The sequence below is a fragment of the Mya arenaria genome, chromosome 2, assembly GCF_026914265.1.
Source record: "Mya arenaria isolate MELC-2E11 chromosome 2, ASM2691426v1".
Classification (NCBI taxonomy): domain Eukaryota; kingdom Metazoa; phylum Mollusca; class Bivalvia; order Myida; family Myidae; genus Mya; species Mya arenaria.
This window is the reverse complement of record NC_069123.1, coordinates 20,811,394-20,839,217: the sequence shown is the minus strand read 5'-3', so window position 1 is coordinate 20,839,217 and position 27,824 is coordinate 20,811,394. Positions and strand designations below refer to the sequence as shown.

At 35.8% G+C, this 27,824-nt stretch overlaps 1 protein-coding gene across 1 annotated transcript in view; it reads right to left on the bottom strand.

Annotated features, from left to right (window-relative positions):
* Positions 1-27,824, bottom strand: part of LOC128204526 (follistatin-related protein 5-like) — a 99,307-nt gene that overhangs the window by 37,277 nt on the left and 34,206 nt on the right. The window contains exons 3-4 of the mRNA XM_052905942.1: positions 874-2,026; positions 78-290 (exon numbers count right to left, since the gene is read on the bottom strand). Coding sequence (XP_052761902.1) covers positions 78-290; positions 874-2,026 — 1,366 coding nt within the window. The remainder of the gene's footprint in view (positions 1-77; positions 291-873; positions 2,027-27,824) is intronic.

Sequence of the window (27,824 nt, the reverse complement as noted above, 5' to 3'; positions counted from 1 at the left end):
ATCATCGATTGATGGAAGTTTGGTTTGTACACACAAGGTTTACACATCTTAATTAGGCCTTTATACTCCAGACTTACCATTTTGAAAGCAATTGCCACCCTGGTCAATGCGGATGTGGATGCCAAGGACACAGGCAGTCCGGTGGAGCTCACAGTGACTCGGGTATCGTCGACCATCAGAACCACACACAGGTTTGCTGCGCCCTTCACAGAAATCTGGCTGACCACAAAGACACAGCCCGTACCTGCACATTCGGCCTGACTGGCAGTCTGTGGCCTCTTGGCATGAGGCTGAAATGGGGGGAATAGCATTCTATCAGACTTATATGAATCTATTGGAATCATACCTCAAGGAAAAGGCTATGAAATAAAATGCAGTCATTCAAGATCTTCTTTTTTTAAACCAAGCAATGTTTTCAAAACTACTTATCTTTAAGAGAAGATACTTATATAATGTATCATAAGTTGAAGTATGTTAATCAGGTTCTGCACTTGTTATCAAGCCCAGATAAATAAAAGACAGTTCTGTCTCTGGAAAACAGTAAAACACTTTGAATAGCTCTTAAACTTTCAGTGTTGAAACTTTAAAAGAGTCCTTAAATTCAAAGATTGTGAACCAAATGTTATATTTAAACTCAACAAGAAAGCATTTACAAAGGTAGAAAATTTTACTAAATTATACTACATATAGTATCCTCAGTGACTTTGTCATAATAAATGATTTGTAAAAAGTGACATGTGATGAACTAATCAGCCAATGATTTATCTGCATGACAGCCCAAATTTCTGGACAAATCTAAGCAGCATCTCATTTGTCAAACAGTAGGAGGAGCATGCACCAACTACCAAAACTGCTGCTTGCAGGATTCCTTACCTACAGGTTTAGACTCAATTAGATTCCAGGTGTTCACTCTCTCGTTCCAGTGGGAGTAGGCCGGCTGAGTTACAGTTGATTTGACTCCCTTCTGCGGAGTTGGGGGGTTTGGGCTTGTACTTGGTTCAACATCAGTCTTTGGTATATTATCTTTATTGTTGTCAGTTTCACCTTCTTTCAGCTTTCCTATAGTATTGGTCTTTATATCATATTCCATTATTGTTTCCGATCTAAAATCGCTCTTCTTGATATCATCATCAGCAGGTGTGGTAGTTGGATCAATATGGGCATGGTAGTCATCCATCTGGGGTTTGTCAAAGTGTTTAAACCAATCAGCAGGTGTGAGATCATGTCTTTCTGCCTCTGCCGCCTGTTCACTACTGCTGTAACTACTGTCATCATCCTCATCATAATAGTCATAGTAATCATCTCCCTCACTACTTTTGTCCGCAGAAACACTATCTACACCATTCTCTTCGTCATCATCAGCATCATCATCAACATCCATCATGTCTTTAGCCATTTCATCCACATCATCTTCACTTTCACTCAAATCATTAACTCCTGTAACCATATTCTTTTCAGTTGTTGTTTCATGTTTGTCATGATCAGTTATAGTTGCAACATTCTTTTTGAAGTTAGGATTTTCACGATAGAATTTCTCCATATTGAAGCCAAGATCATCAGCATCATTATCATCTTTCTCTTCAGCTTCTTCATCTTCCTTCAAAGATAAATCCTTTTTCACAGATTGCTTGTGTTTGTGTCCCTTACCTTTCTTGTTACGTCTCCTTCTTCCTCCCCTCTTGGTGGAACTATTATCTTCAGTATTGTCTTCAAACATTGTCATGTCCTCTAATCCACCTTCCACTGGTTTTATTTCATTAACAATTGGTAATCCTCCCTGTGATTCATCTACATCTTTTCTCAAATCCTCATTCCTATCAACTAAATTGTCACCTTCACCAATACCAGTATCCCTATTCAGTTTCTGGTTATACTTTTTATATAAGGATTCAAACTTATCATGTAGGTCGTAAGTACTATTTGGTTTAGTAAAGTCATTGTGATAGTCACCATATTGACCTCTAGACTCTTCACCATTGTCCACAAATGGAACGGTCTTCAGATCATCATACAGTCCTTTGTGACTCTGGAAATACAGAGAATAGACAATGGTGAAAATCACTTTTATAATAACTCAATGTTTTGCTTTCCAAGTGTAATAATGTTTGGGACCATACAAGATAACAGTGCTGATAAAATAATTTATGGATCCAAATATCAAATTTGATTAGTGTAAAAGTGTCATACATTTACAGCCTGGACAATGTAAAAATAATAATTACTATTTTGAATTGGTGCAAATCGGGTACGATCTAGGAAGCATCTGCTAAAAAATTTGAAATAAAATTAAAATGGCTTTAAGGCCACACCAAAATTAATGTCTTGTTCTACAGATTTACTGCACCTTTTTTCAGACAAGTAGGCCAAAATGGCCCTATATAGATCACTGAGTAAAACTTTAATGGTGCTCTAAACATTTCTATAATTAATGGGCAATAACTGTTGGGTGACTAAAGCGAAATGGCTGGTTATGAAACTTTTCTGAGATATAATGCCCATATACATTCTGACCAAATTTTGTGATGATTGGACAAAGGCTTTTAAAGTGATTGATCAAACAAGACCAATTTAAGGTCATTTGTATAATTAAAGGGCAATAACTCGCTGGAGACAAAAAAGAATTGGCTGTTGATATTATGCCCATACACATTCTGACCAAATTTGATCATGATTGGACAAAGAGTTCTAAAGTAATCAATCAGACAACATACTAGACATTGCCTGCCCAGACACCCACCTGCTCTTACACTGCATGTGAAACTTTAATATGACCTGTTTTTTACAGTTGTATAAAAACATGAAAAATATGTTTTTTGTCTAAATAGTTACAAAGACCCATACTTCTTACAATATTTAAGTTGGCTTTATATAACTTTCCACAAAAGAGCACATTGTTACTGTGAATATTTTGAAGTCAGGCCAAATTGTTTCTGAAAAGAAGTTTTCCATATAAACGTACCGTATTATATCATGCATAGGACGCACTTTTTTACCCCCAATTCTCGTCATAAAAACTGCCTGCGTCCTTTCTATGCTATTAGAATTTCATCTGTTTTTTTCCAAGTCCATTTCAGGTCAAAAATATCGGATCGGGGAAGAACGCGGTAATAGTAAGTATCTGTACTGCGTCACCGAAGAGAACAACTGACATAAAATCAGGTAAAATCACGCAAGTTAACACACGCAGAAATATATTGAATGTTTACTTTAAAATGATTTATTGAGAAATAAATTGAAAACAAACATGACTGTTTACTTTTTTACAAAAGAGACGCTTAACTCACAAAAACTCAATGTGAGTCAGCATTTAACTGGATTGAGTTATAACGACAAACGGAAAATCGGGAAAGGAGGTAAATATCAATTAATCGTTGTTCATGATTTTAATGTTTCGATATTTTACAAAACATTTTGTTGTATGTTACTGTTTTAAAAAAATAATAAAGGAATGTGCATAACGCAAAGTAGCATTATTGTCACCATCAAATATTTTCAAATGTGCGAAGGTGTGAAAAACACCCGCTGTCTGTCATTAGAAAAACATCAATAGAACAAACTATTGCGATGGTAGTACCGTATAGTTGTTTGTTCGCACTTTACCCGTCGTGCCTTCCGCTGGCAAGGATAATTACGGACACGCATTAGCTATGCCTGACATGCTTTATTCCGCGCAGCGACAAGCCTTATCAAAACAATAATCAGTTTTGACGATACACAGTTTTGCAACGGTTGCAACGGTTGAGTGTCATTCAGGAGGCATGTCGGAACTATTGCAACGGTTGACTGCCAGTCAGAAGGCGTGTCGGGACAATTACAGCATTTGTACAAGTCTTATAATATGCGTGAATGTTCTCAAAATGTCAAGACTTATATCATTGTTGTGTACACTAAATTACCGAAATGTTAAATTACCGAAATACGACGATAATTATCGAAATACACAAGACAGTTATCGAAATATGCCTTATATACATTTTTTTTTTTTACTTCAATATATGTTATAAATACTTTACCAACCTCAATTTTTCGGCTCTGATTTTGACATTATTCCGCTGCGTCCTATCTTATATATTAAGGGTTTTTACCCGTTTTTTCAACTATTTTTTTGCCTGCGTCCTATTTATGCTAGCGTCCTATACATGATATAATACGGTATAGTGAAAACAAGCCCCGCAAATGGTGGCCATGTTTTTTATGAATCACAATGGGGTAAAAGAATTTGATACATGTATATGGTCATCGATGGAAAATTTCTGTGAAATTATTTTGAAATTGTGTCAATAGCTTCTGCAGAGAAGATTTTCAAAGCTTTTCACATGTAGACATATTTTTTTTATTCTATCTAAAAGGATCTTCAGCTTTTGAGCGGAAAACGTTTTTTTCACTGCGACCATGACCTTTGACCTTTGATCTCAAAATCACTAGGGGTCATCTACTGGTCATGACCAACCTGCATACCAAGTAAGACATTCCTGGGTCTTGGCATGAATAATGTTGTAATAATTACAAAACATGGTTTTTGCCTTCCTGTTGCTAAACTCAATGGAAAATTTGTTGTTGTTTTTTTGCACCCTCACTTTCTTCATTCTGAAGCCAAAATCTGAGAACAAAACTTTAAATTATTGCAGCCTAATGTAAATAACATAATTTCACAATATAATATTTGGCAATAACAACCATAGATTGCTCTAAATACCAAAATTTCTGACCACCTTTTAGCTTAAAGTAATTTGGAATTTTTATATCAAAAGACTGGTTCAAGCAGGCCAATACTGAACAAGAGGCCCAAAAGTGCCTATGCTCTACTGGCATGGCTTTTGTGGTCATATCAATCCAGAGCATGTATGTATGGGTAAAAGGCAACAGACATATAGTTTATGTTTTGTGTTTGGGTTACCTGAAAACGTAGCACGTTCAACATCTGAGCCCAGAAAATATTGTAAGCAGATTAGTTGCATGAACTATTTTAATATGTGCCAAGTAAGTCATCTGACAAAAAAAAAAAATGCTTTCAAAACTGTACTCATAGTAAAAATTTCTGTAGTTTTAAAAGTTAAAAAAAGTTGGTCAAAAGGTCAAAGTCAAGGGCATCCTAGGACAACATTGATCAATTTGAACAAACATTCACAATCAATTGTGCTGAGATGGATGAACGAATACACAAAAAGATTTTCAAACCTTTCCAGATTTATGTTTACCAAACCTGTGAACCCTGGGTGTGGCCAGTAATGACACCAGGTGCATAACTTAAACATTCATAACCAATTTTGTTAAGATGAATGCGCAAACTACAGAACTTAAAGCTAAAAAATGGCCTTTGGGTTTTCAACAAGAACAAGGCAGAGTAATTCACAAAATCAGCTGCAGAAGCAAAAAGCAAATTGTCTCTCAAAATCCTAGACTTGCAAATTGTCTCCCTTAACTCTAGACTTGAATTTACATGTACATGTAAACTTGGCTAAAAACAGAATTCGCTCATGCAGACCTGGCTAAAAATAGAGAGCATTTCTTTAAAACTTTCATGGCCCATAATCTAGGCATTCATGGGCGGATCTGGCTGGTTATCGAAAGGAACCAAGCTCTAATGGATATCTAGATACTGTACAAGTTTCATCGAGATACAATACAAACTGAAGACTGTATCGTGTTCACAACCAATTGTTTACACAATAGCATTTTTTTATACTATCAAGGGCCATAATATAGGCATGCATGAGCGGATCTGGCTGGTTTTCGAAAGGAACCCAGCTCTAATGGATATCTAGATACTGTACAAGTTTCATCGAGATACAATCAAAACTGAAGACTGTAGCGTGTTCACAAGCAATTGTTTACAGACGCACGAAAGCACGACCGCACAGACGCACGGATGCACATACTACGTACACATTACCATCGCATAAGCTCTTCTGGCCTTTGGCCAGTAGAGCTAAAAATAAGATCATTTAACAACCATTTTTCCTACATTACTTATTGACAACAGGAAACAATCATTTGCAGTGCTCTATCACCTCTGAGAGCCCGATCAATACATGGTCCTCTTGTTAAGTGCTGTCTTAGAGTCCCACAGGAGTTTAAAGCATTTTTCATTTGGCCTGTTGCTTCATATTGGTTTTCATAAAGCCCCATCTGTATTTACATGAATATTCTAGGAAATAACCAGGAAGAATGTAATCTATCATTATTATATGTTGTTTCATTTTGATTAAATATTAAAGGTAAATGCAACATAAATTCAACAAAGGTGAACAGTGAGACTTAATTCTGTAAACGAACAGACCACAAAATAAAAACATACTTTGTTATATCAATTTGTCTTAGATAAATCATGATCACAATTTATATATCGGTAAAGAATCAATATCATGAGTGCACCTAGCAATGGAGACGCAGTGACTCAGTGTAGCACTTACCAATCAAGGGAGCAACAGTGACTCAGGGGAGCAGTCAATATAACTGCATTTATCAATCAAGGGAGAAACAGTGATTCAGGGGAGCAGTCAATACAACTCATCAATCAAGGGAGCAACAGTGACTCAGAAGAGCAGTCAATACAACTGCACTTATCAATCAAGGGAACAAAAAAAGCTCAGGGGATCAGACAATATAACTGCATTTATCAATCAAGGGAGCAACAGTGACTCAGGGGAGCAGTCAATACAACTGCACTTATCAATCAATGGAGCAAGAGTGACTCAGGGAAGCAGTCAATACAGCTGCACTTACCAATCAAGGGAGCAACAGTGACTCAGACGAGCAGTCAGTAGAAGCAGTCAATACAACTGCACTTACCAATCAAGGGAGCAACAGTGACTCAGGGAAGCAGTCAATACAGCTGCACTTACCAATCAAGGGAGCAACAGTGACTCAGGGGAGCAGTCAATACAACTGCACTTACCAATCAAGGGAGCAACAGTGACTCAGGGAAGCAGTCAATACAACTGCACTTATCAATCAAGGGAGCAACAGTGACTCAGACGAGCAATCAATAGAAGCAGTCAATACAACTGCACTTACCAATCAAGGGAGCAACAGTGACTCAGACGAGCAGTCAATACAACTGCACTTACCAATCAAGGGAGCAACAGTGACTCAGGGAAGCAGTCAATACAGCTGCACTTACCAATCAAGGGAGCAACAGTTACTCAGGGGAGCAGTCAATACAGGTGCACTTATCAATCAAGGGAGCAACAGTGACTCAGGGAAGCAGTCAATACAACTGCACTTATCAATCAAGGGAGCAACAAAGACTCAGGGAAGCAGTCAATACAACTGCACTTATCAATCAAGGGAGCAACAAAGACTCAGGGAAGCAGTCAATACAACTGCACTTATCAATCAAGGGAGCAACAGTGACTCAGACGAGCAGTCAATACAGCTGCACTTACCAATCAAGGGAGCAACAGTGACTCAGGGGAGCAGTCAATACAACTGCACTTACCAATCAAGGGAGCAACAGTGACTCAGGGGAGCAGTCAATAGAAGCAGTCAATACAACTGCACTTACCAATCAAGGGAGCAACAGTGACTCAGGGGAGCAGTCAATAGAAGCAGTCAATACAACTGCACTTACCAATCAAGGGAGCAACAGTGACTCAGGGAAGCAGTCAATACAACTGCACTTATCAATCAAGGGAGCAACAGTGACTCAGATGAGCAGTCAATAGAAGCAGTCAATACAACTGCACTTACCAATCAAGGGAGCAACAGTGACTCAGACGAGCAGTCAATAGAAGCAGTCAATACAACTGCACTTACCAATCAAGGGAGCAACAGTGACTCAGGGAAGCAGTCAATACAGCTGCACTTACCAATCAAGGGAGCAACAGTGACTCAGGGGAGCAGTCAATACAGCTGCACTTACCAATCAAGGGAGCAACAGTGACTCAGGGAAGCAGTCAATACAACTGCACTTATCAATCAAGGGAGCAACAAAGACTCAGGGAAGCAGTCAATACAACTGCACTTATCAATCAAGGGAGCAACAAAGACTCAGGGAAGCAGTCAATACAACTGCACTTATCAATCAAGGGAGCAACAGTGACTCAGACGAGCAGTCAATACAGCTGCACTTACCAATCAAGGGAGCAACAGTGACTCAGGGGAGCAGTCAATACAACTGCACTTACCAATCAAGGGAGCAACAGTGACTCAGGGGAGCAGTCAATAGAAGCAGTCAATACAACTGCACTTACCAATCAAGGGAGCAACAGTGACTCAGGGGAGCAGTCAATACAACTGCACTTATCAATCAAGGGAGCAACAAAGACTCAGGGAAGCAGTCAATACAACTGCAATTATCAATCAAGGGAGCAACAGTGACTCAGAGGCGCAGTCAATATAACTGCACTTACCAATCAAGGGAGCAACAGTGACTCAGACGAGCAGTCAATAGAAGCAGTCAATACAACTGCACTTATCAATCAAGGGAGCAACAGTGACTCAGAAAGTCAATACAATAACAGGCCCAACTGCCCCAACACTGAATCAAGTCAGTGATGATTGTGTTACAGGTAAATATGGGGAAAATTATTAATATCAAAGCATGTGTAAATATTTGCCCTCATTCCATATTATAATCATATTATAATCATTTGTACCATTATTTATGTTTGTAGAAGAACACAATAATTAATGCTTGCATTGCCTGCCCATGAAATTTTCTCAGTGACTCACACTTTGTATACAAGAAAATACAAACTAAAAAAACTAATGCTGTGTATTTTAATTAATTATTTATAAAACTGGAAACATGGTCTGTTTGTGAAATATATCAATTATATTCAGAATTAAATACTCAAAACACATTGTTTCTTTTGAAATGTTCTTTAAAAACTCTTTTAAATGATGTCACCATGGGGCAACTTGTCTGACCACCATTGTTGCTCCTCAGTGACTTGAGATAAATACTCGAGTCAGACCACCAATGTCACTCCTCAGTGACTTGAGTTAAGTCTTGAGCAAGACCACCATTGTTGCTCCTCAGTGACTTGAGATGATTACTCGAGTAAGACCACCAATGTCGCTCCTCAGTGACTTGAGTTAAGTCTTGAGCCTGACAAACAATGTTACTCCTAAGTGACTTCAGACTTGACTTGAGATAATTACTCGAGCCAGACCACCAATGTCACTCCTTTAGCGACTTGAGTTTAAATATTGAGCTCGACAAACAATGTTGCTCCTTAGTGATTTAAGATAAGTCTCGAGCCAGACCACCAATGCCGCTCTTCAGCAACTTGAGATAAGTTTGCTGGTCGACCACCATATCGCTTTGCAAGTCTCAAGCCCAACCACTGATGTGGCTCCTCAGCCACTTGAGATAAGTCTCCATAGGTACAACACTGCATTTTATGACAATCAAATCATCACATGGCAACTTAATGATAGCATATAAAACAAATATTACAAACAATTAATAATATAGTGAAATGTATTTTCAGGTGCATATGCAGCTATGAAACACAAAGCTTCTCATTTCATGTCATGAACTATTCTAATTATCCCTGATTACAGTTTGAATATTGGAAAGGTTAATCAGACCATTATACTGTATATGTTTGTTGTTTTGTTGGACGGTACTGCGAAGCAGTGCCGTTCATAGGTTTCATGCTACTTTTCGACAGGCATGCATCATTTGGTCCCCGGCTTCATACCTCAAACAGAAGCGTCCAGGAACCAGTTTTAAACGGAAGTGCACGGCCAAATAAAATAAACCTTTTGTCCGCTATTCATAAGTACGCGAGTCAAGTAGCGCCCAAAGGCGGCTGATTCATATTGTAAAATATATTCTTCGACTGTAACTCCACAATATTCACAGTGCATTGTTAAATAAAAACACAATGGTTACACATGAATTGTTTGTAGGTTATACCTTTCTCTTATGACACTAGTGTTTTATGAAAAAACGTATTCAGATCGGCTTCTTTCAACAAAACATCGCCATTTGGAACTATCTTAGCAGGTGCGCGTTGTCTCGTGCTAAAAGGCTGACCCGAGAGCTGACCATATAAATGAAGAGGGAAAACGCTAGCCAGAAAATTGAAAATTGAATTATTTCTGTTGAATTAATTTTTATGGGTTATTTTGATTTCCTTGTACTATTGAATGTATTATACCAGATTTATTATAAATATTTGTATAATTTATAAGAGCGTTTAGTTAAAGATGGATGACTTTTTAATCATTTGTAGATATAGAAATATCAATCTAGATCTAGGCCACACCACGTACATTAACCTATCACTTGTAAATTATTGTTGAACTAAATTGGTTTTGACTCCTTACTAAATGTGAAGACGTTATTCAATGACAATATCAAGTGACTGTAAATTGTAATTTCTGGAAAGAGCATGTCAATCGTCAATTTGATTTGTCTAATTATGAATTATATGTTTTTCTTACAAAAAAATCATTAGAACTTATTGTCATTTCGTTTCATCACTTTGAAATGTGTTTACTTGTGTAATACTTTCATTTGATCGGAAAAGAGACAATTTAAAGAAGTCGCGAATATATGTGACAGTTTAGAATTGTGATATGTGACTGCATTCATTTAATGTTCTTGGGTGAAAAAACATGTCTTACGCATAATTGTTTATGATATTCACTAAAGTAAATTGTCCATTTCAGACTCAATGGAGACCAGTAATACACAACCAGTTATGCAGTTACTCAGCTAGGCCATTTTTTTTTATTAATTGGTTAACAGATTTTTTAGGAAAAATGTTGGACGGGTGGTGCGAAAAAAAAAAAAGAAAAGGAATTCAGACTACCGTATTATATCATGCATAGGACGCACTTTTTAACCCCCAATTCTCGTCTTAAAAAGTTCCTGCGTCCTTTCTATGCTATTAGAATTGCATCTGTTTTTTCCAAGTCCATTTCGGGTCGAAAATATTGGACCGGGGAAGAACGCGGTAATAGTAAGTATCTGTACTGCGTCACCGAAGAGAACAACTGACATAGGTAAAATCACGCAAGTTAACACACGCAGAAATATATTGAATGTTTACTTTAAAATGATTTATTGAGAAATAAATTGAAAAAAAAAATACGAGTGTTTACTTTTTTATAAAAGGGACGCTACTCACAAAAACTCGATGTGAGTCAGCATTTTAACTGGATTGAGTTATAACGGCAACGGAAAATCGGGAAAGGAGGTAAATATCAATTAATCGTTGTTCATGATTTTAATGTTTCGATATTTTACAAAACATTTTGTTGTATGTTACTGTTTTAAAAAAATAATAAAGGAATGTGCATAACGCAAAGTAGCATTATTGTCAATATCAAATCTTTTCAAATGTGCGAAGGTGTGAAAAACACCCGCTGTCTTTCATTAGAAAAATGGTTGTTTGTTCGCACTTTACCTGACGTGCCTTCCGCTGGCAAGACTAATTACCGACACGCATTAATTATGCCTACATGCTTTAATCCGCGCAGCGACAAGCCTTATCAAAACAATCCTCAGTTTTGACAATACAGTTTTGTTGCGATTGCAACGGTTGCAACGGTTGACTGTCATTCAGAAGGCATGTCGGGACTATTGCAACGGTTGCAACGGTTGACTCTCAGTCGGGACTATTACGGCATTTGTATAAGTCTTATAATATGCGTGAATGTTCTCAAAATGTCAAGACATATATCTTTGTTATGTACGCTAAATTACCAAAATACGACGATAATTATCGAAATACACAAGACAGTTATCGAAATATGCCTAATATACAATTTTTTGTTTGTTTTTTACTTCAATATATGTTATAAATACTTTACCAACCTCAATTTTTCGGCTCCGATTTTAACATTTTTCCGCTGCGTCCTATCTTATATATTAAGGGGTTTTACCCGTTTTCTCAACTATTTTTTTGCCTGCGTCCTATCTATGCTAGCGTCCTATACATGATATAATACGGTAGTTAGTTACTAAATTTTTTACAATGCGTGTATTTTTCATAGCGTTTGTGGGGAAACCCAAAACAAAAAGATCAAAATATCATTAATAATAGCAGCAATTACATCGCTTACAGTTGAGTTTACATTTATTACTAATTTTTTTTTTCTTTAAATGCAGATGGTATGTTGAAAATGAGAAATTTATATTTTTTGTATGATCTCAGCTCAATTGAGGCCGCCATTTTGAAAACATTTTTCAGAACTGTATCCTTATGTTGCAAAGGAACAGGCAACAGGTTTTACATCATTTCATGTGCGCAGAAAAAAAATCTGACTTTGTTTTTCAATATTTAAAAAAAAAAAAAAAATTACTAAAAAAAAATTTTGTTCAATTTTTTTTTTTTTTTTGGAGATTTCGATTTCGAAATAATTGGGCGGCAGATCCATAACCAATTTATTAAAAAAACAAGGGAAAGTTACAGCCCAGACACGACAACCTATACTCTATGTCGTTATATGCAGCATTCCATTGTGAATAAACACTAAGTGTGACCTTGACCTAAGAAATAGGGACACGAGTCTTGCACGTGACACGTCGTCTTGGTATGTCGAACACATGTGGCAAGTTATTTTATTATCTGTCTATACAAGGGAAAGTTACAGCCCAGACATGACAACCTATACTCCATGTCGTTATATGCAGCATTCCATTGTGAATAAACACTAAGTGTGACCTTGACCTATGAAATAGGGACACGGGTCTTGCACGCGACACGTTGTCTTGGTATGCCGAAAACATGTGGCAAGTTATTTTAAAATCTGTCCATACAAGGGAAAGTTACAGCCCGGACACGATAATCTATACTCTATGTCATTATATGCAGCATTCCATTGTGAATAAACACCTAAGTGTGACCTTTGCCTTAGAGGTAGGGACACGGTTCTTGCACGCAACACGTCGTCTTGGTTTGTCAAACACATATGGCAAGTTATTTTAAATTCTGTCCATACAAGGGAAAGTTACAGCCCAGACACGACAACCTATACTCTATGTCCTTATATGCAGCATTCCCTTGTGAATAAACACTAAGTGTGACCTTGACCTAAGAGGTAGGGACATGGGTCTTGCACGCGACACGTCGTCTTGGTATGCTGAACACATGTGGCAAGTTATTTTGAAATTTGTCCATACAAGGGAACGTTACAGCCCGGACACGACAACCTATACTCTATGTCCTTATATGGGGCGATACTATTTCCCGGTCTCTCCTCATAAAATCCGGTCTCATCCGGTCTCATAATTCCCGGTTCATAACATATGGCCCAAGGCAACAGATTGTGTTGCCGATGTTTGTTAAACTAATTTGACAGTCTTATTTGCTTTTATATGTAACAAAATAGAATAAAATATATAAACATTATGTCTTAATTTATGCAATTTGTTAAAGGTGTAGAGAAAGATGCGATGGCAATAAAAATGCTCATGTTGTTTAATAAAGGATTGAGGACAGCTAGAGTAACTTAGAATTGCACCTTTTAAATTATGTTATGTCAAAGTTGGTTTATTGTTCTTCTTCTTCTGTTTAAAAACAAACAAACATGATATTGTTTAAGCAGTCCAGCTATGAGTGTGAACGGTTCTCTTTGAAGCAGTGCGTGTGTAATAAAACTGGCCAATCCGTTTATCATGTCCTTAACGAGGGACATGCGCTAAACTCTGGCACGCATACGTTGTATAATGCATTTAAACCTTTTATGGCATGACAATATTGTGTATTTTCATAAACCTGTTAAGAAGAGTTCCTTGACAAAATATAGTGATGGTGATAATTAAAGAAGTCCAACTTCAACACAAATTATTTATTTATGAAACAAAATATAATAATAATAAATTAACTGCTGAAATATTCGGAGGGCTATTTTACAAATGAAATATAACTTACAAGATACAAGAATCTTTATTCAAAGTCGTCATGATTGTTGGAACTACGATGCTACAAATTTATAAAAAGTAACAAATCACAGCTTGTGATTACTCAAGTTCCACGAATTCTAGACTAGTTCTAGACTACAACAACCAAATGGACATGCCTGTGGTGTCTTTGCAATTGCGAATGCTGTAGAATTTTGTTTTAAGAATGGCTGTGTAAATACAAATGTCAATTTCGTTGAAAGTCAGCTGTCTAGAAAATAAAAAAAATCTGTTTCATAAAGAAAATTAAAAGTCGCAATCCCTTTCAAAATATAATAAAAACATTCTGTTTATGTGAAATGCCAGAATTTGTCGATAGTGATATGCAAAAAAAGAACATGCAGGAAAAGATTCCACATCAAATGCGTCGGCATAAAAATTAAAAATAGACGATCAGTTGGCAGAAATACATAAGGCAACTGGTCGTGGCAGTGCATCTCCTTTAACAAAATTAATAGTTAAACAAAACAAAAATGTAAGAATTCCTGAAGTACTGAGTTAACTTACAAATTTGATTTACATGTATTCATGCATTTCTATTTGTATTACTTTTATCAAAAGTATACTTATAACTGAATTTAATAAGGAAAAAAAACACAATGTGTTTATTATTCATAACATTAATTTTAGTACATGTGCATATATTATGTTTTTATCTTTGCCTTAATTTATTATTGTTTTATTGATATAAAATATGAAATAAATGGTGTAATAATTATCATTAAATATCTGATGTTTTAATCAACTGTAATCTTTTGTAATCGTATTACCCCCCGCGGTCATTCACACCTTCTCGATCACGCCCGATAGCTACAATAAAATTTTGAAAACAGAGACCAGATGAGACCGGGACCGGATGAGACCGGGACCTGGGAAATAGTATCGCCCCCTTATATGCAGCATTCCATTGTGAATAAACACCAACGTGTGACCTTGACCTAAGAGGTAGGGACACTGTTCTTGCACGCGACACATCGTCTTGGTATGCCGAACACATGTGGCAAGTTATTTTAAAATCTGTCCATACAAGGGAAAGTTACAGCCCGGACACGAGTTATTGAGCCGGACACACAGACGGACGGACGGAGCGATTTAAATATGCCCACCTTCGGGGCATAAAAAGTTTTACTCTCTGAACAAAAACTTACTTTCTGAACATTTTTTAAAGCTGCACTCTCATAGATATACTATTTTAACAACTTATTTTATTTTTTGTCTTAGATAGAGAAACTTTTGACATAAATACCTGCAAACCAACGATAAAAGATTGCCGACAAAAGATCAGATCGCTGATTTTCATATTTCCGTTCTAAAATTTATGTTTTATAGTTTACTAACGGTTACCGTAACAATGCATAAAACATCAATTTTTGAACTTAAATATAAATATCTGCGATCTATTTTTTTCGCTCGTTCCAAGACAAAAGTAAAAAAGTTGTCAAATTGTTCAATCCGTGAGAGGGAAGCTTTAAACATTTATTGAACAACTTGAACTCATAACATCCAGAGTCATTTTAAAAGAGTTTAACTCTCTTTAAAAAAAATCTACATGCATCAGTGAGCATGCAATTTAGCTATATTTGATCATCAATCTTCATCAATCCTTGTTCTTCGCTTCAACCATGGGTGAAAATGCAAAATAAGTGACTTTTTTCACAAGTTTAAAACTATTATGATGTCTTCTGGCCAAAGAACTGAGGTCTTCTCAATGTCTATAAATATGAGCAAGGTCAGTCTAAAGGCATCATTCATAGATTCACACTTGAATAGCAAATATTTGTCAGGCTGTGTAGCACTTCGCAGCCCATGCCAAATAAAAACGAAGCTTCATAAAAAGCGCAGCTTTAGCGAAGCTACTTCTTCGCTAAAGCTGCGCTTTTTATCCAAAGCTGCGTTTTTTTCAAAAGCTTCGCAAAAGATGTGCTTTTTCTTCGCTTTTTTCAAAAGCTTCGCAATAGCTGTGTTTTTTTTCATGAAAGGTTCGCTTTTAGTAAAAAAAGCTTCGCTAAACCTTCGACTTTTGAAAAATAGCTTTGTCTTTTTGTTTAAGCCATATTTTCCTTGAACAAAAGCTTCTTCTTTAACATAAAAGCTTCGTCTTTTGCATAAAAAGCTTCGTCTTTTTAAAATTTAAGATGGCCAATATTTATTGGAAAAGACGAAGCTTTTCAACCAAAGACGAAGCTTTAAAAGAAAAGACGAAGCTTATTTTTTTGGATCTTTTGCTTTGTAGGTCCACTTTTTTACGTTTTAAGTGGTTTATATAAAGTGCTTTTTTCTTAGCTTAAGAATTTTTTCTTTTAAAAATTCTGCATTTCAACTCAATTATAATAATTAATGTTCAAGTTAAGAATTTCTTTTATCAGCAGTAATTTAATTGTTTTAGTTTATCCATGTGTAAATCTACAATAACATAAAAAAAATATTCAGTCATATACATTCTATTCCTGATTGAATGAAGTATTCAACCTCTTGATGAATGAATGAAATATGGAAAAAAAAGGGTTGAATCCAAAAACAAGAGGCCCAAAAGGGCCTATGCTCTACTGGCATGGCTTTTGTGGTTATATCTATCCACAGCATGTATGTATGGGTAAAAGGCAACAGACATATAGTTTATGTTTTGTGTTTGGGTTACCTGAAAACGTAGCACGTTCAACATCTGAGCCCAGAAAGTATTGTAAGCAGATTAGTTGCATGAACTATTTTAATATGTGCCAAGTAAAAGTCATCTGACAAAAAAAAATGCTTTCAAAACTGTACTCATAGTAAAAATTTCTGTAGTTTTAAAATTTAAAAAAAGTTGGTCAAAAGGTCAAAGTCAAGGGCATCCTAGGACAACATTGATCAATTTGAACAAATATTCACAATCAATTGTGCTGAGATGGATGCACAACACACAAAAAGATTTTCAAACCTTTCCAGATTTATGTTTACCAAACCTGTGAACCCTGGGTGTGGCCAGTAATGACACCAGGTGCATAACTTAAACATTCACAACCAATTTTGTTAAGATGAATGCACAAACTACAGAACTTAAAGCTAAAAAATGGCCTTTGGGCTTTCAACAAGAACAAGGCAGAGTAATTCACAAAATCAACTGCAGAAGCAAAAAGCAAATTGTCTCTCAAAATCCTAGACTTGCAAATTGTCTCCCTTAACTCTAAACTTGAATTTACATGTACATGTAAACTTGGCTAAAAACAGAATTAGCTCATGCAGACCTGGCTAAAAATAGAAAGCATTTCTTTAAAACTTTCATGGCCCATAATCTAGGCATTCATGGGCGGATCTGGCTGGTTTTCAAAAGGAACCGAGCTCTAATGGATATCTAGATACTGTACAAGTTTCATTGAGATACAATCAAAACTGAAGACTGTATCATGTTCACAACCAATTGTTTACACAATAGCATTTTTTATACTATCAAGGGCCATAATCTAGGCATGCATGGGCGGATCTGGTTGGTTTTCGAAAGGAACCCAGCTCTAATGGATATCTAGATACTGTACAAGTTTCATCGAGATACAATCAAAACTGAAGACTGTATCGTGTTCACAAGCAATTGTTTACAGACGCACGAACGCACGGATGCACATACTACGCCTTTGGCCAGTAGAGCTAATAAAATAATACATGGATGAATGAATGATTGATTGATTGATTGATTGATTGATTGATTGATTGATTGATTGATTGCACAAATGAATGAATGATGAATGAATGATGAATGAATGTGAATGTTTGATTGATTTACTGATGTATTGTTTGATTAACTGGTGGATTGATTGATTGGTTGGTTGATTGATTAGTGATTGAATGAATGAATGAATGAATGAATGAATGAATGAATGAATGAATGAATGAATGAATGAATGAATGAATGAATAATGAATGAATGAATGAATGAATGGATGGAAATTTGAATAAATAATTGAATGAAGGAATGAATAAATAAATTAATAAATAATAAATAAATTGATTAATTAATTTACTTAATTGGTTACTTTCAAATGACTGGATGAATAAATGAATTATCAATTAATGATTCAAAATAAAATAAAAAAGGATATTTTTAATAAATCAATGCAATAAATCATAATTTTATAATATTATGCAAAATAATACACAAAATAAACAGTTATTAATTGCATTCAACTGAATATTCACAGAATTCATATTACTTTAATTTCTATACATGTTATCATCATAGATCGTAATGCTTTGTTCATAAGCCATTCCCATGATAAGCCATATTTGTACAACAACCAATCAGAATCTCAGAACCAAATTTGAAATAGGGGCGGCCATTTTGTTGGGATTTCAGCAGGAAGGGTTGGATGTTTTTAAAGGAATTAATGAATTTTCACAAATAACAACCATTGATAATTAAAGGGATAAATTAATGATATTAAATTTATGATATAATAGTGCTGCAAATCAGATCACATTACACGAATATTTAGAGGAGTAACTGGTTTATGTCTGCCAACAAGGAGTTTCATATACCAAAATGTTCGCAATGATATGTAGTTTTTGGAAAAGTTAATCGTTTGTGTCAAGACCGATGCAGAGCTGAGAAATCCAAGATGGCGTCCAAGATGGCCGCCAAATCAAAAACATTTAGAAAGTATTCGTATTTGCCTATTTCCATTACTACATTTGAGTTTTCACTGACATATATCTACTGATATGTTAGTAGGTATATAACTAATGCAAGATAAGTGTATTTTATTACTATTTTTGGCGTTTTTGTTTATTTATTAAGCTAAAATATGCTTAATTATGCGCAAAATAGGGGTTTGAGTTAGCACTTCTATATGTTGACTGAATTTTTTTTGTTTTTTTCTGTTTAAATGACAATACAGAATATGGGTATGCATGTATAATGTTTTCCTGAACAAATGTTGAATAAATGTGTATGAAATGACAGCGAAAGTCAGATTTAATTGATCACATGGCAGTATATGAGTACAATTCACGTTTTAAATTAATTTAGTACTAACTGCAGAACAATGTGTTATAAATAACGCGTGTTATTTAAGAAATGCGTTATAGTTATATTACACTAGAAACAAGTGATGGCATTCTTTTTATTCATCGTCGGAGCTTTCGGTGTCCTCGACAAAGACGGATTCAAGTGTGTAAACGTTCGTGCACATCATTTCGTTTGTCTTAGTGTTCCCTGTGCAAGAACATGCCACTGTGCATGGTTGTCTGTTTGCAAAGCAAACACATGTTTCGCTAGATATTTCGCATCCGCAAATGAGGTCGTTCAAGAGCCCGGTGCAGCGGCTGGCTGACTCATCATTTTTGGTGTCAAACCATCTCCGTCTATTTCATATCCAAAGTAGGTAAATGGAGGAAGATCGTATTGTGCTGTAGTGGCGTGTCTCCATATCCACAACTGGATCACAAATCATTGCAGATGAAGATTGAGACTGTCAGCGGTTGGGGGAATGTTCCTGGGATGAACAGAAGACTTGGCTTCGATGCATCGTAACTGGTGAAGAGTTTGCACGTCGTTTCCCCCGTACAAACTGATAACAAACCTAGTGCATGCTGTTCTTTGAAGGCCGGAAAGCAGTAATTCTTCGCCCAAGTTGAAGAGAGGTTGGTAGTTTGACGCGCGCTCCGTCAGCAATTTGAATGCTCTTCGCTTTCCCTTTCCGAAAAATCCGCTGGTAGTATCACATCCTGTGATACAGTACACTGACAGCAGATTATATTTAATTGGTCTTTAGTCAGTTTGTCGATCAACTGGTGGACTGGAATAAATCGTCTACCATCCGTGTGAAGAGTAACCCTTCCAGTTGACATACACAGATGAGCAGCGCCTATATATCGATAATGATGCAGCAAGAGCACAAGAACATCTGTGTCTGGAGAGTGGATTGCTATACAAGTTGACCCTCTATCCGCCTCATACTTGGCATGAAGTATCATTACAGTGTCTGCTTCCTCTTTGTTAGTATCGAGTATGGGTTGATTGCAACACCCATTTGTGGTCACAATAACGCATGGTGTGCTTTTACCACCATTGATCAACACGACTTCCTGTGCTTTTAATTTAGTACATGCATATTCGGCCATGTATCAACTGTAAAACTGGATCAGTCTCTCCTTATTCTGCCCGTTACTCAAAAACATTTTCCAGTCCTTCGATACTTTAAGCTCACCCCGGACATCAACATTTCTACAACTGCTACAATCACCTCTGTATTTTCGTGTTTCCGTTTTCTTGAAAAGACCTGCAAGAAATCCCTCTTCGACTTCCGTCGGTAGCCTGTTCATAGTCAGAATTTGAATTGACATAAACGTAGCATAAATTGTATAATTGGAAGCAAACAGTAGAGGAATAAGCTGTAATTTTGCATGTTGATATACTGTCCAACTTGGGAGACCTTGTAGAAGCCAGGAGAAGTTTAAGGGGTGTTGATACTCTTGATAAATAATTGTTCCATACCTGGAACGTTGGGGATACTTTCCGACCCTCCTCTCGGAATTCGTCGAGCAGACGCACCACATGAGTCGCAAAAGCTTGGCAGAAACTTTCTATTTCAGGCTCTGGGTAAGAATCATCATTCATACATTTGAGTGTTGACAAGACCGATGTAACGTCATGATGTAGATTTTTGTTGTTGTTTATACACCAGCTTTCAAAGTTAATGAGCAGACCGCTGTATAACACTTCGTCGATCAACTTGAAGGCTGTCAATGCTCGGTCGAAATCTTTCCCAGTCATGATGTTGGCTGCTGTAGCTTGGGCATATGTTCCAGCATCGGTTAAAAGATGCTTCAGGCCTGCTTCCCTGTACAAGTAGCCTATTCCAGCAAAAATAGACATGAGAAGGTGCATCCCACCTTCGACGGGAATAACACCTTCCAGAGAAATGTCTTGACTCCATACAATTTCACAAGCTTTTGACAGCAGTCCCATGTCACAAATTACAGGGATATGACTCTGTTCTAACTCATGCATAACCTCTTTGGCCCGAAGAAGTGTTGTGTATACAGTGCTGTAATCTGTTGTTTGGCCATGATGATTGGGTTGTAGGCGATAGTCGAGATGGTTTGATTGGCTTGCCCAATTGAATTTGCGAAAAAAATGCTCCAGTTTGGAACTTTTTTATCTTCAGCTAAGTCATCACAAAAGACGGAGCTCCGTCCCAATGAGTATAGCAACTCCTTCAGTCTCGCACATTTTACAGCATTGGGCTCTACTGAATTTATTTCGTCTAGTGTGACAGAGCTTTCGAAAACAGGAGTTGGGCTTTGACTTGGTTTCTTGTAAGCATCTGTTGCTACTTGGATGAAACGTTCTCTTAACGTAGACAAGTAAAACACTTTATTTTGGACTACAATCGAGTGCTCGCACTCTTCCTTTAGCCTCTCTGCTGCCTTTATATATATTTCACTATACTTGTCAGATTCAATAAATACAGTTTTGGGTGGAGTACGGCCACCAGTGCGTGCATAACTGTAGTAAGTCGCAAGACAGCCTTTTCTCCTGTGATAGCGGGCTTCAACTGCTACAAGATCACCATTTGCAACAGCACTTAACCGATCGATAATTGTTTTATCGTTGATCTGTAGAGCGGTTTTTAACACCTTGTGATATATGGAATTATGGTCTGTAGAAATAGAACTTTCAAAATACGACCAACTTCGCGAATAACCTTGTGATGACGATTTACAGTTAGGGTCACATTTACATCCACAAATAAAACAATGTTCATTCCAGTCAAAGTTATCGCTGTAAGATCTTGTTTTTAAATGTGTTCCAATATTTTCCTTGTTGGCCATATTTAAAACCCAGCGTTATTCCAGCCGATGGTTCTGAAAGTAAATACATTTAGATTGAGAATGATATGCATCATGTTCTCTTATTCATGTACGGATGCTGCTGAGTGAGTTTGAGTAAGAGTGTTTTAGTTCCTTATAACAAACATTACGATCTCTTTGCCTAATGAGTTGACATTTATGAAGTTGTCCAACAGGCAACAGTATATGACTTTTTTACATAATAGTGTGTACTTCAAATTTTCTATAAAGATCTTTTCTATAAAGATGAAAACATATTTTTTCTCTCAACATGTATGAATTTTGTTATAATATTGGTATTCTACAAGTTACTAATGTACTGATAAATAACAAACTGTATTTGAGTTTATACAAATGTACATAATGCATGAGCTATATACCTCCATAAGTAACATGCATAAAAATCAGTTTCGTCATGTGCGTAAAGTGTGGTGGTGGTCAGCAAGTAGGTTTACTGATAATTTCGCAGTTAAAGGCAAATGTAGCATGCGCCTTCTGTAAAAAGAAATAAATTAAAGAAGCAACACAGATTTATGAATTATATTCATTTTTTTTAAATGTAATATATTATGATGGGTATGACCTCTCATAAAATTATGAAAACTTACCCCCCCCCCCCACGTATTCTTTAAAATTAGGTGCCACCTAGCTTGGCCAACAAATTATGAATCATTAAAGAGTGTATTTAACCGTTTTAATATGTGTCTTGTTTAACTATGAAGTGTAAGAATACTTAAAACTAGATAAAAAATAGTAGATCTGTAGTAGAAAAAGCGCAGTATGAGGTACCGCTGAAACTCGTTTTAATTACCCCACCCACATCATAAACCTTACTGCAAGAGGACATCACACTAATTTTAATTAAAATGCCACATACATGAATGTCCATACTCTGTGCATCCATTTAAACTGAAAAATACATATGTCTGTTTATCCTCTTTCAGTATGCACATAAAAATGCTAACCCCAACCCCTATTTTGCGCATAATTTAGCATATTTTAGCTAAATAAATAAACAAAAATGACAAAGACAGTAATAAAAAACAAGTATATCGCATTCGTTATATACCTACTAACATATCAGTTGAAAATTGTCATTAAAAACTCAAATGTGGTAATAGAAATAGGCAAATATGAATACTCACTAAATGTTTGTGTTTTGGCGGCCATCTTGGACGCCATCTTGGATTTCTCAGCTTCGCATCGGCATTGAACAAAATGATTATCCATTCCAGAAACTACAGACCTTTGCGAACATTTTGGTATATGAAACTTGCTGTTGGCAGACATAGACCAGTTAGGTGCTCTATACCTCTCAAAATTTGCAGCACTATAACTATCATAAGATCAGATGAACATGGACTATGATTTGGAATGACAATCCAATCATTTGATGTTTTGTAAAAGATGACATGCAATACTGGTGAGTTCTTATAATATTCTGATGTTATACTTATTTTAGTTGTTTATCAATTACTTAATAACCTCAGTGACTATTTTCTTAAACATGTTGGACTTATATTTCAAAATGATATCCAGCTCATAAAAATACAATGAAATTTATAAGATATCCCAGCAGGCACACAACGTTGTTTCAACGTTGAAATATAGTTGAATTTTGGTCACAACGTAGATCAACAATATTTCAACGTTGAAACAATGCTGAAGCTTCAACATTGAAAAATTGTCGACATTTCGACGTTGAAACGAGGTTGAAATACGGTCGATACCTCAACATTGAGGATGGTTGAAAAATGGTTGTCATATTGATGTTGTCATGACATTCGAATATAGATCGATATTCTGTTCTGATTATATTAATATTTCCACATTCAATTTTTAATAGAGAGCCATTCATGCTTGACGAGTAGACTTCTTTTTTTAGGCTGAATGGCCATCTACCGCAATACAGAGTTACCCCGATTGGAAAGTTCGAAACGAGTTGCGCCCCTAGCATATTGCGTAGTTCCGGTCAGTTTAAAAAAAAATATCGATTGTGCAGATCATCAGTAATAGCAGAGCTTTAAAATTATCGTAAATTCCATTAGTTCAAGCTAACTTCGTGTGGGAAATGACAGTCGGTTCCATTCGAGTAAATACGTTTGGTATTTATTTACAAAATGTCAAAAAATTATGTTTTTGAACGAATTATGTGTTGAAAATCATGCATTTCGGATACGACGGGATTTCGGATACGATTTCCATTGTTCAAATTATGGTGAAAAATGTTCATATCAAGCGGTGATCTTGCATTGTTATTAACAATACTCTTTTTTGCATCTATTATGTTTATAAAGGATGGTTTATTTACATTTATTGTTTTAATCTTTTACATTTCAGCATGGATGAAGAAGAGGTGGCGCATCATTGTTGATGGGGCAGTTTTTACCATTAACATGTACATACTGTATATATGTAATCCAAACAAAACTGTGTTCTTTATAGTTTTCACCTTACCGTAACCCTTCAGCGGTTTAACTGCAACGTCTATTCAATGTTGAAACTGCAACTCTGGTTCAACCTCATTTCAACGTTGTTTCAACCTCATTTCAACGTTGTTTCAACGTTTAAACTGCAACGTTGTTTCAACATTGAAATCACAACGTCAAAACAACTTTCAAATACAACCATATTTCAACCTTTTCTTAACTTTGAAGGATGACTGTTGTTTCAACGTTGCTTCAACGTTGTTGTGCCTGCTGGGATTGTTTTAAAACTCATTGATTTCTTGTTTTTACCATTGGCTTAACAGAATATCTATCAAAATTTGCAGAATGTTTTTCCATTAAATGTACATCTGATAAGAATCAGTATTGTTTTCCAAGCGGTAATAAAACTGCCATATGCCAGATGGCCTACCAGATATTGAAAATTGGATTGATCAATTATGTAAAGTATTAATTAACAATCAGGTAGTTCACACTGTGTAATAAACAGAGCTGTTAGGAACCTCTAAATTTAACAAAAAGGTAACATAAGGCAGCTGGAAAAAGTCATTTTACTATGTAGTTGACAGTTTTAAAAAATAGTTTACAATTTAGGTATCATACTGAAAGGTATGCCTCTACAACAACTAATTGTGTAAATAATTAGAAGATCTAAACAAAAATAAACAATATTAAGTATAAATATTGATTTCAAACATTTAGAATATGCTTCCATGTGGTTTGATAGAGACTATAGTATCAGTGAAAAAAAAATGATATTCAACAATTTCACATTTTAATACAGCAATAAAAGGTCATAATGTTTTGTTTTTATTCTTTATTGGGGAAGTTTATACACAGGTCAATGGGATATTTATTCATATCATGTGGGAACTAGTGATAAACTTGGCATTGATGTATATATGGTTTATATTTTATTAAAAGTTTTTGGTACACCAGTCTGAGGCTTTTTATCCCCTACAGTATTAGAGGGTTGGAGAGAAAAAAGCAGCTTTTGTAAAAAGCTGCGCTTTTTGGCCAATACCGCACAAAGCTTCGCAAAAGCTTCGCTATTTCAAGCAAAAAGTGCAGCTTTTGCGAAAAGCTGCGCTTTTTGGACAATACCGCACAAAGCTTCGCAAAAGCTTCGCTATTTCAAACAAGAAAGGAAGAAGCTTCGCAAAAGCTGCGCTTTTTCAAACAAAAAAACACAGCTATTGTGAACAAAAAACACAGCTTTTGCGAAGAGCTGCGCTTTTATGTCCAAAAAGCTTTGTGCGGTATTGGCCTGAAAAAGAGCAGCTTTTGCGAATAGCTGCGCTTTTTGGCCAATACCGCACAAAGTTTCGCTATTTCAAGCAAAAAGCACAGCTTTTGCGAAAAGCTGCGCTTTTTGGCCAATACCGCACAAAGCTTCGCAAAAGCTTCGCTATTTCAAGCAAAAAGCGCAGCTTTTGCGAAAAGCTGCGCTTTTTGGCCAATACCGCACAAAGCTTTGCAAAAGCCTTGCTGTTTCAAACAAGAAAGGAAGAAGCTTCGCAAAAGCTGCGCTTTTTCAAACAAAAAAACACAGCTATTGCGAACAAAAAACACAGCTTTTGCGAAGAGCTGCGCTTTTATGTCCAAAAAGCTGTGCTTTTTTTTGGCCAATACCGCATTGTTTTGCGAGGCTTTTAGCATTGTTTTGCGAGCTTTTAGCATCGTTTTGCGATGCTTTAGCGAAGCTTTTTTGGTACGGGAGACTAGTGAGATCATTGCAATTAGCATTCATGTATGTTATTGACAGCGTATGTAAAGTTTATTTTAATGAACAAGGGCCAATTTCATGTTTAACTAAAGAAGAAGTGAAAAACTGTTCCTGTATAGTGAGGGACTGCTTTACACAAACTAGATCCTGTCAGAAAAAGTTTGGCAAGTCGCAGTGATTAAATAAATTTGAAACTTACACACATTCTACCCTAAAGAAGAAGAACCATCATCATCTACAATGATTACATCATTTGGCAAGGTCTTAGGTGTATATACTCACAACAGTGTTATGTGTCATAAAAAGTGGAAGTGTTATAAATGGACGACTTCTTCACAAAACCATAGAACTGTCATATTTTATAATGATTAGTCTTGTTTCATTATAACTTCTTAAACCATTATGAAAAACAATGAATTAGTATTATAAATTAATGTGTGTTCAATTGCATAACTATTGAAAGTACTTTCATTTTTAATAGAACATTTATGTGAAGGTCAAGTTTAATTTGCTTACAATCCACTAATAGTTTATTACAGTTGTGATCATCACATTTCTACATGTTTATTGCATAACATTCATAGTTTCCAATTATTGAGTAAATTGTTGTGGTCAAAGTGAAATTTTGTTGATGAATATTTATGAAATTCATAATATTAATTTGCTGCAAAAAGTTCATGAAAGAAAAATGACCACTTATGATGAACACTTAGCTCAGTTACTTTTAGTTCATGAAGTTCTTAAAATTTGGTTTATAAATTTCATGAATAAATTGGCCATTTTTCCTTCATGAACTTTTTCATGAATAATTCATGAACTTCATGAAAATTTAGTTCATGAATAAATTGGCCCTTTTTCCTTCATGAACTTTTCATTAAAAAGTTCATGAACTATTTCATGAATAATTCATGAACTTCATGAACCTTTAGCTCATGAACTTCATGAATAAATCGGCCATTTTTCCTTCATGAACTATTTCATGAATAATTTATGAACTTTATGAACCTTTTTCGCCGGGGAAGGAACTGGCAGTCTTAAAAATGTTAAATGAATATGACAACAAGCAGAATACATTGTATGTCAAAAGAAAACAACAAGACAATTTGATATGATTTGGAAGCATGATTAAGGTTATTATAGTCATCAGAAGTTAGAACATCTGGCTTTCTCTTCAAAATGACCTACATTTGTGCATCTTTTATAACTTTAAAAATGAAATTTGTTTTGCTTTCATTGTTTTTTTTGGTCAATATGGTTCTTGAAACTGTGTCTCACCCTATAGTTGTCACAATAACATTGATGTAGTTACATGCCAATGTGGTTCTTGAAACTGTGTCTCACCCTATAGTTGTCACAAAAACATTGATGTAGCAAGCCAATATGGTTCTTGAAACTGTGTCTCACCCTATTGTTGGTACAATAACATTGATGTAGCAAGCCAATATGATTCTTGTAACTGTGTCCAACCCTTAAAGGGACTGTAATTTGGCACCAAAAATATTTTTTTCTGTAACAAATCTCAGGACAATTATTTAATAGAATGTGTTACGCTTTGATATCATAATTGTAAAAAAAAGTATCAAAATGTAAAAAAAAAATTGTGGCAGACACCGGGTTCGAACCCGTGTCGCAAAAATTGCAGCCCAGGGTCGTATCCACTGAGCCACGAAGACTTACTCTAAACAAGTGGTATATTTAAGCTATATACCTAACTTGGTAATATCACGTGATAACATCGACTAGCCCGAATCACGCATAAGGAATTAATTCTACTAGGTAGACATACCCTGTAATCTTTTTTAATGGAAAAATACGAAATAACTAGTAAACTTAAATAAATTGTAAACAATGTGGTACTTTAGTTAGTAAGTTTCAATGCATTGTACACATGAATACCAAGTTTATGTCTGTTTTCGACAAAAAAAAATTCTTGGAAATTGATCATCTGGCCCCAATTTCT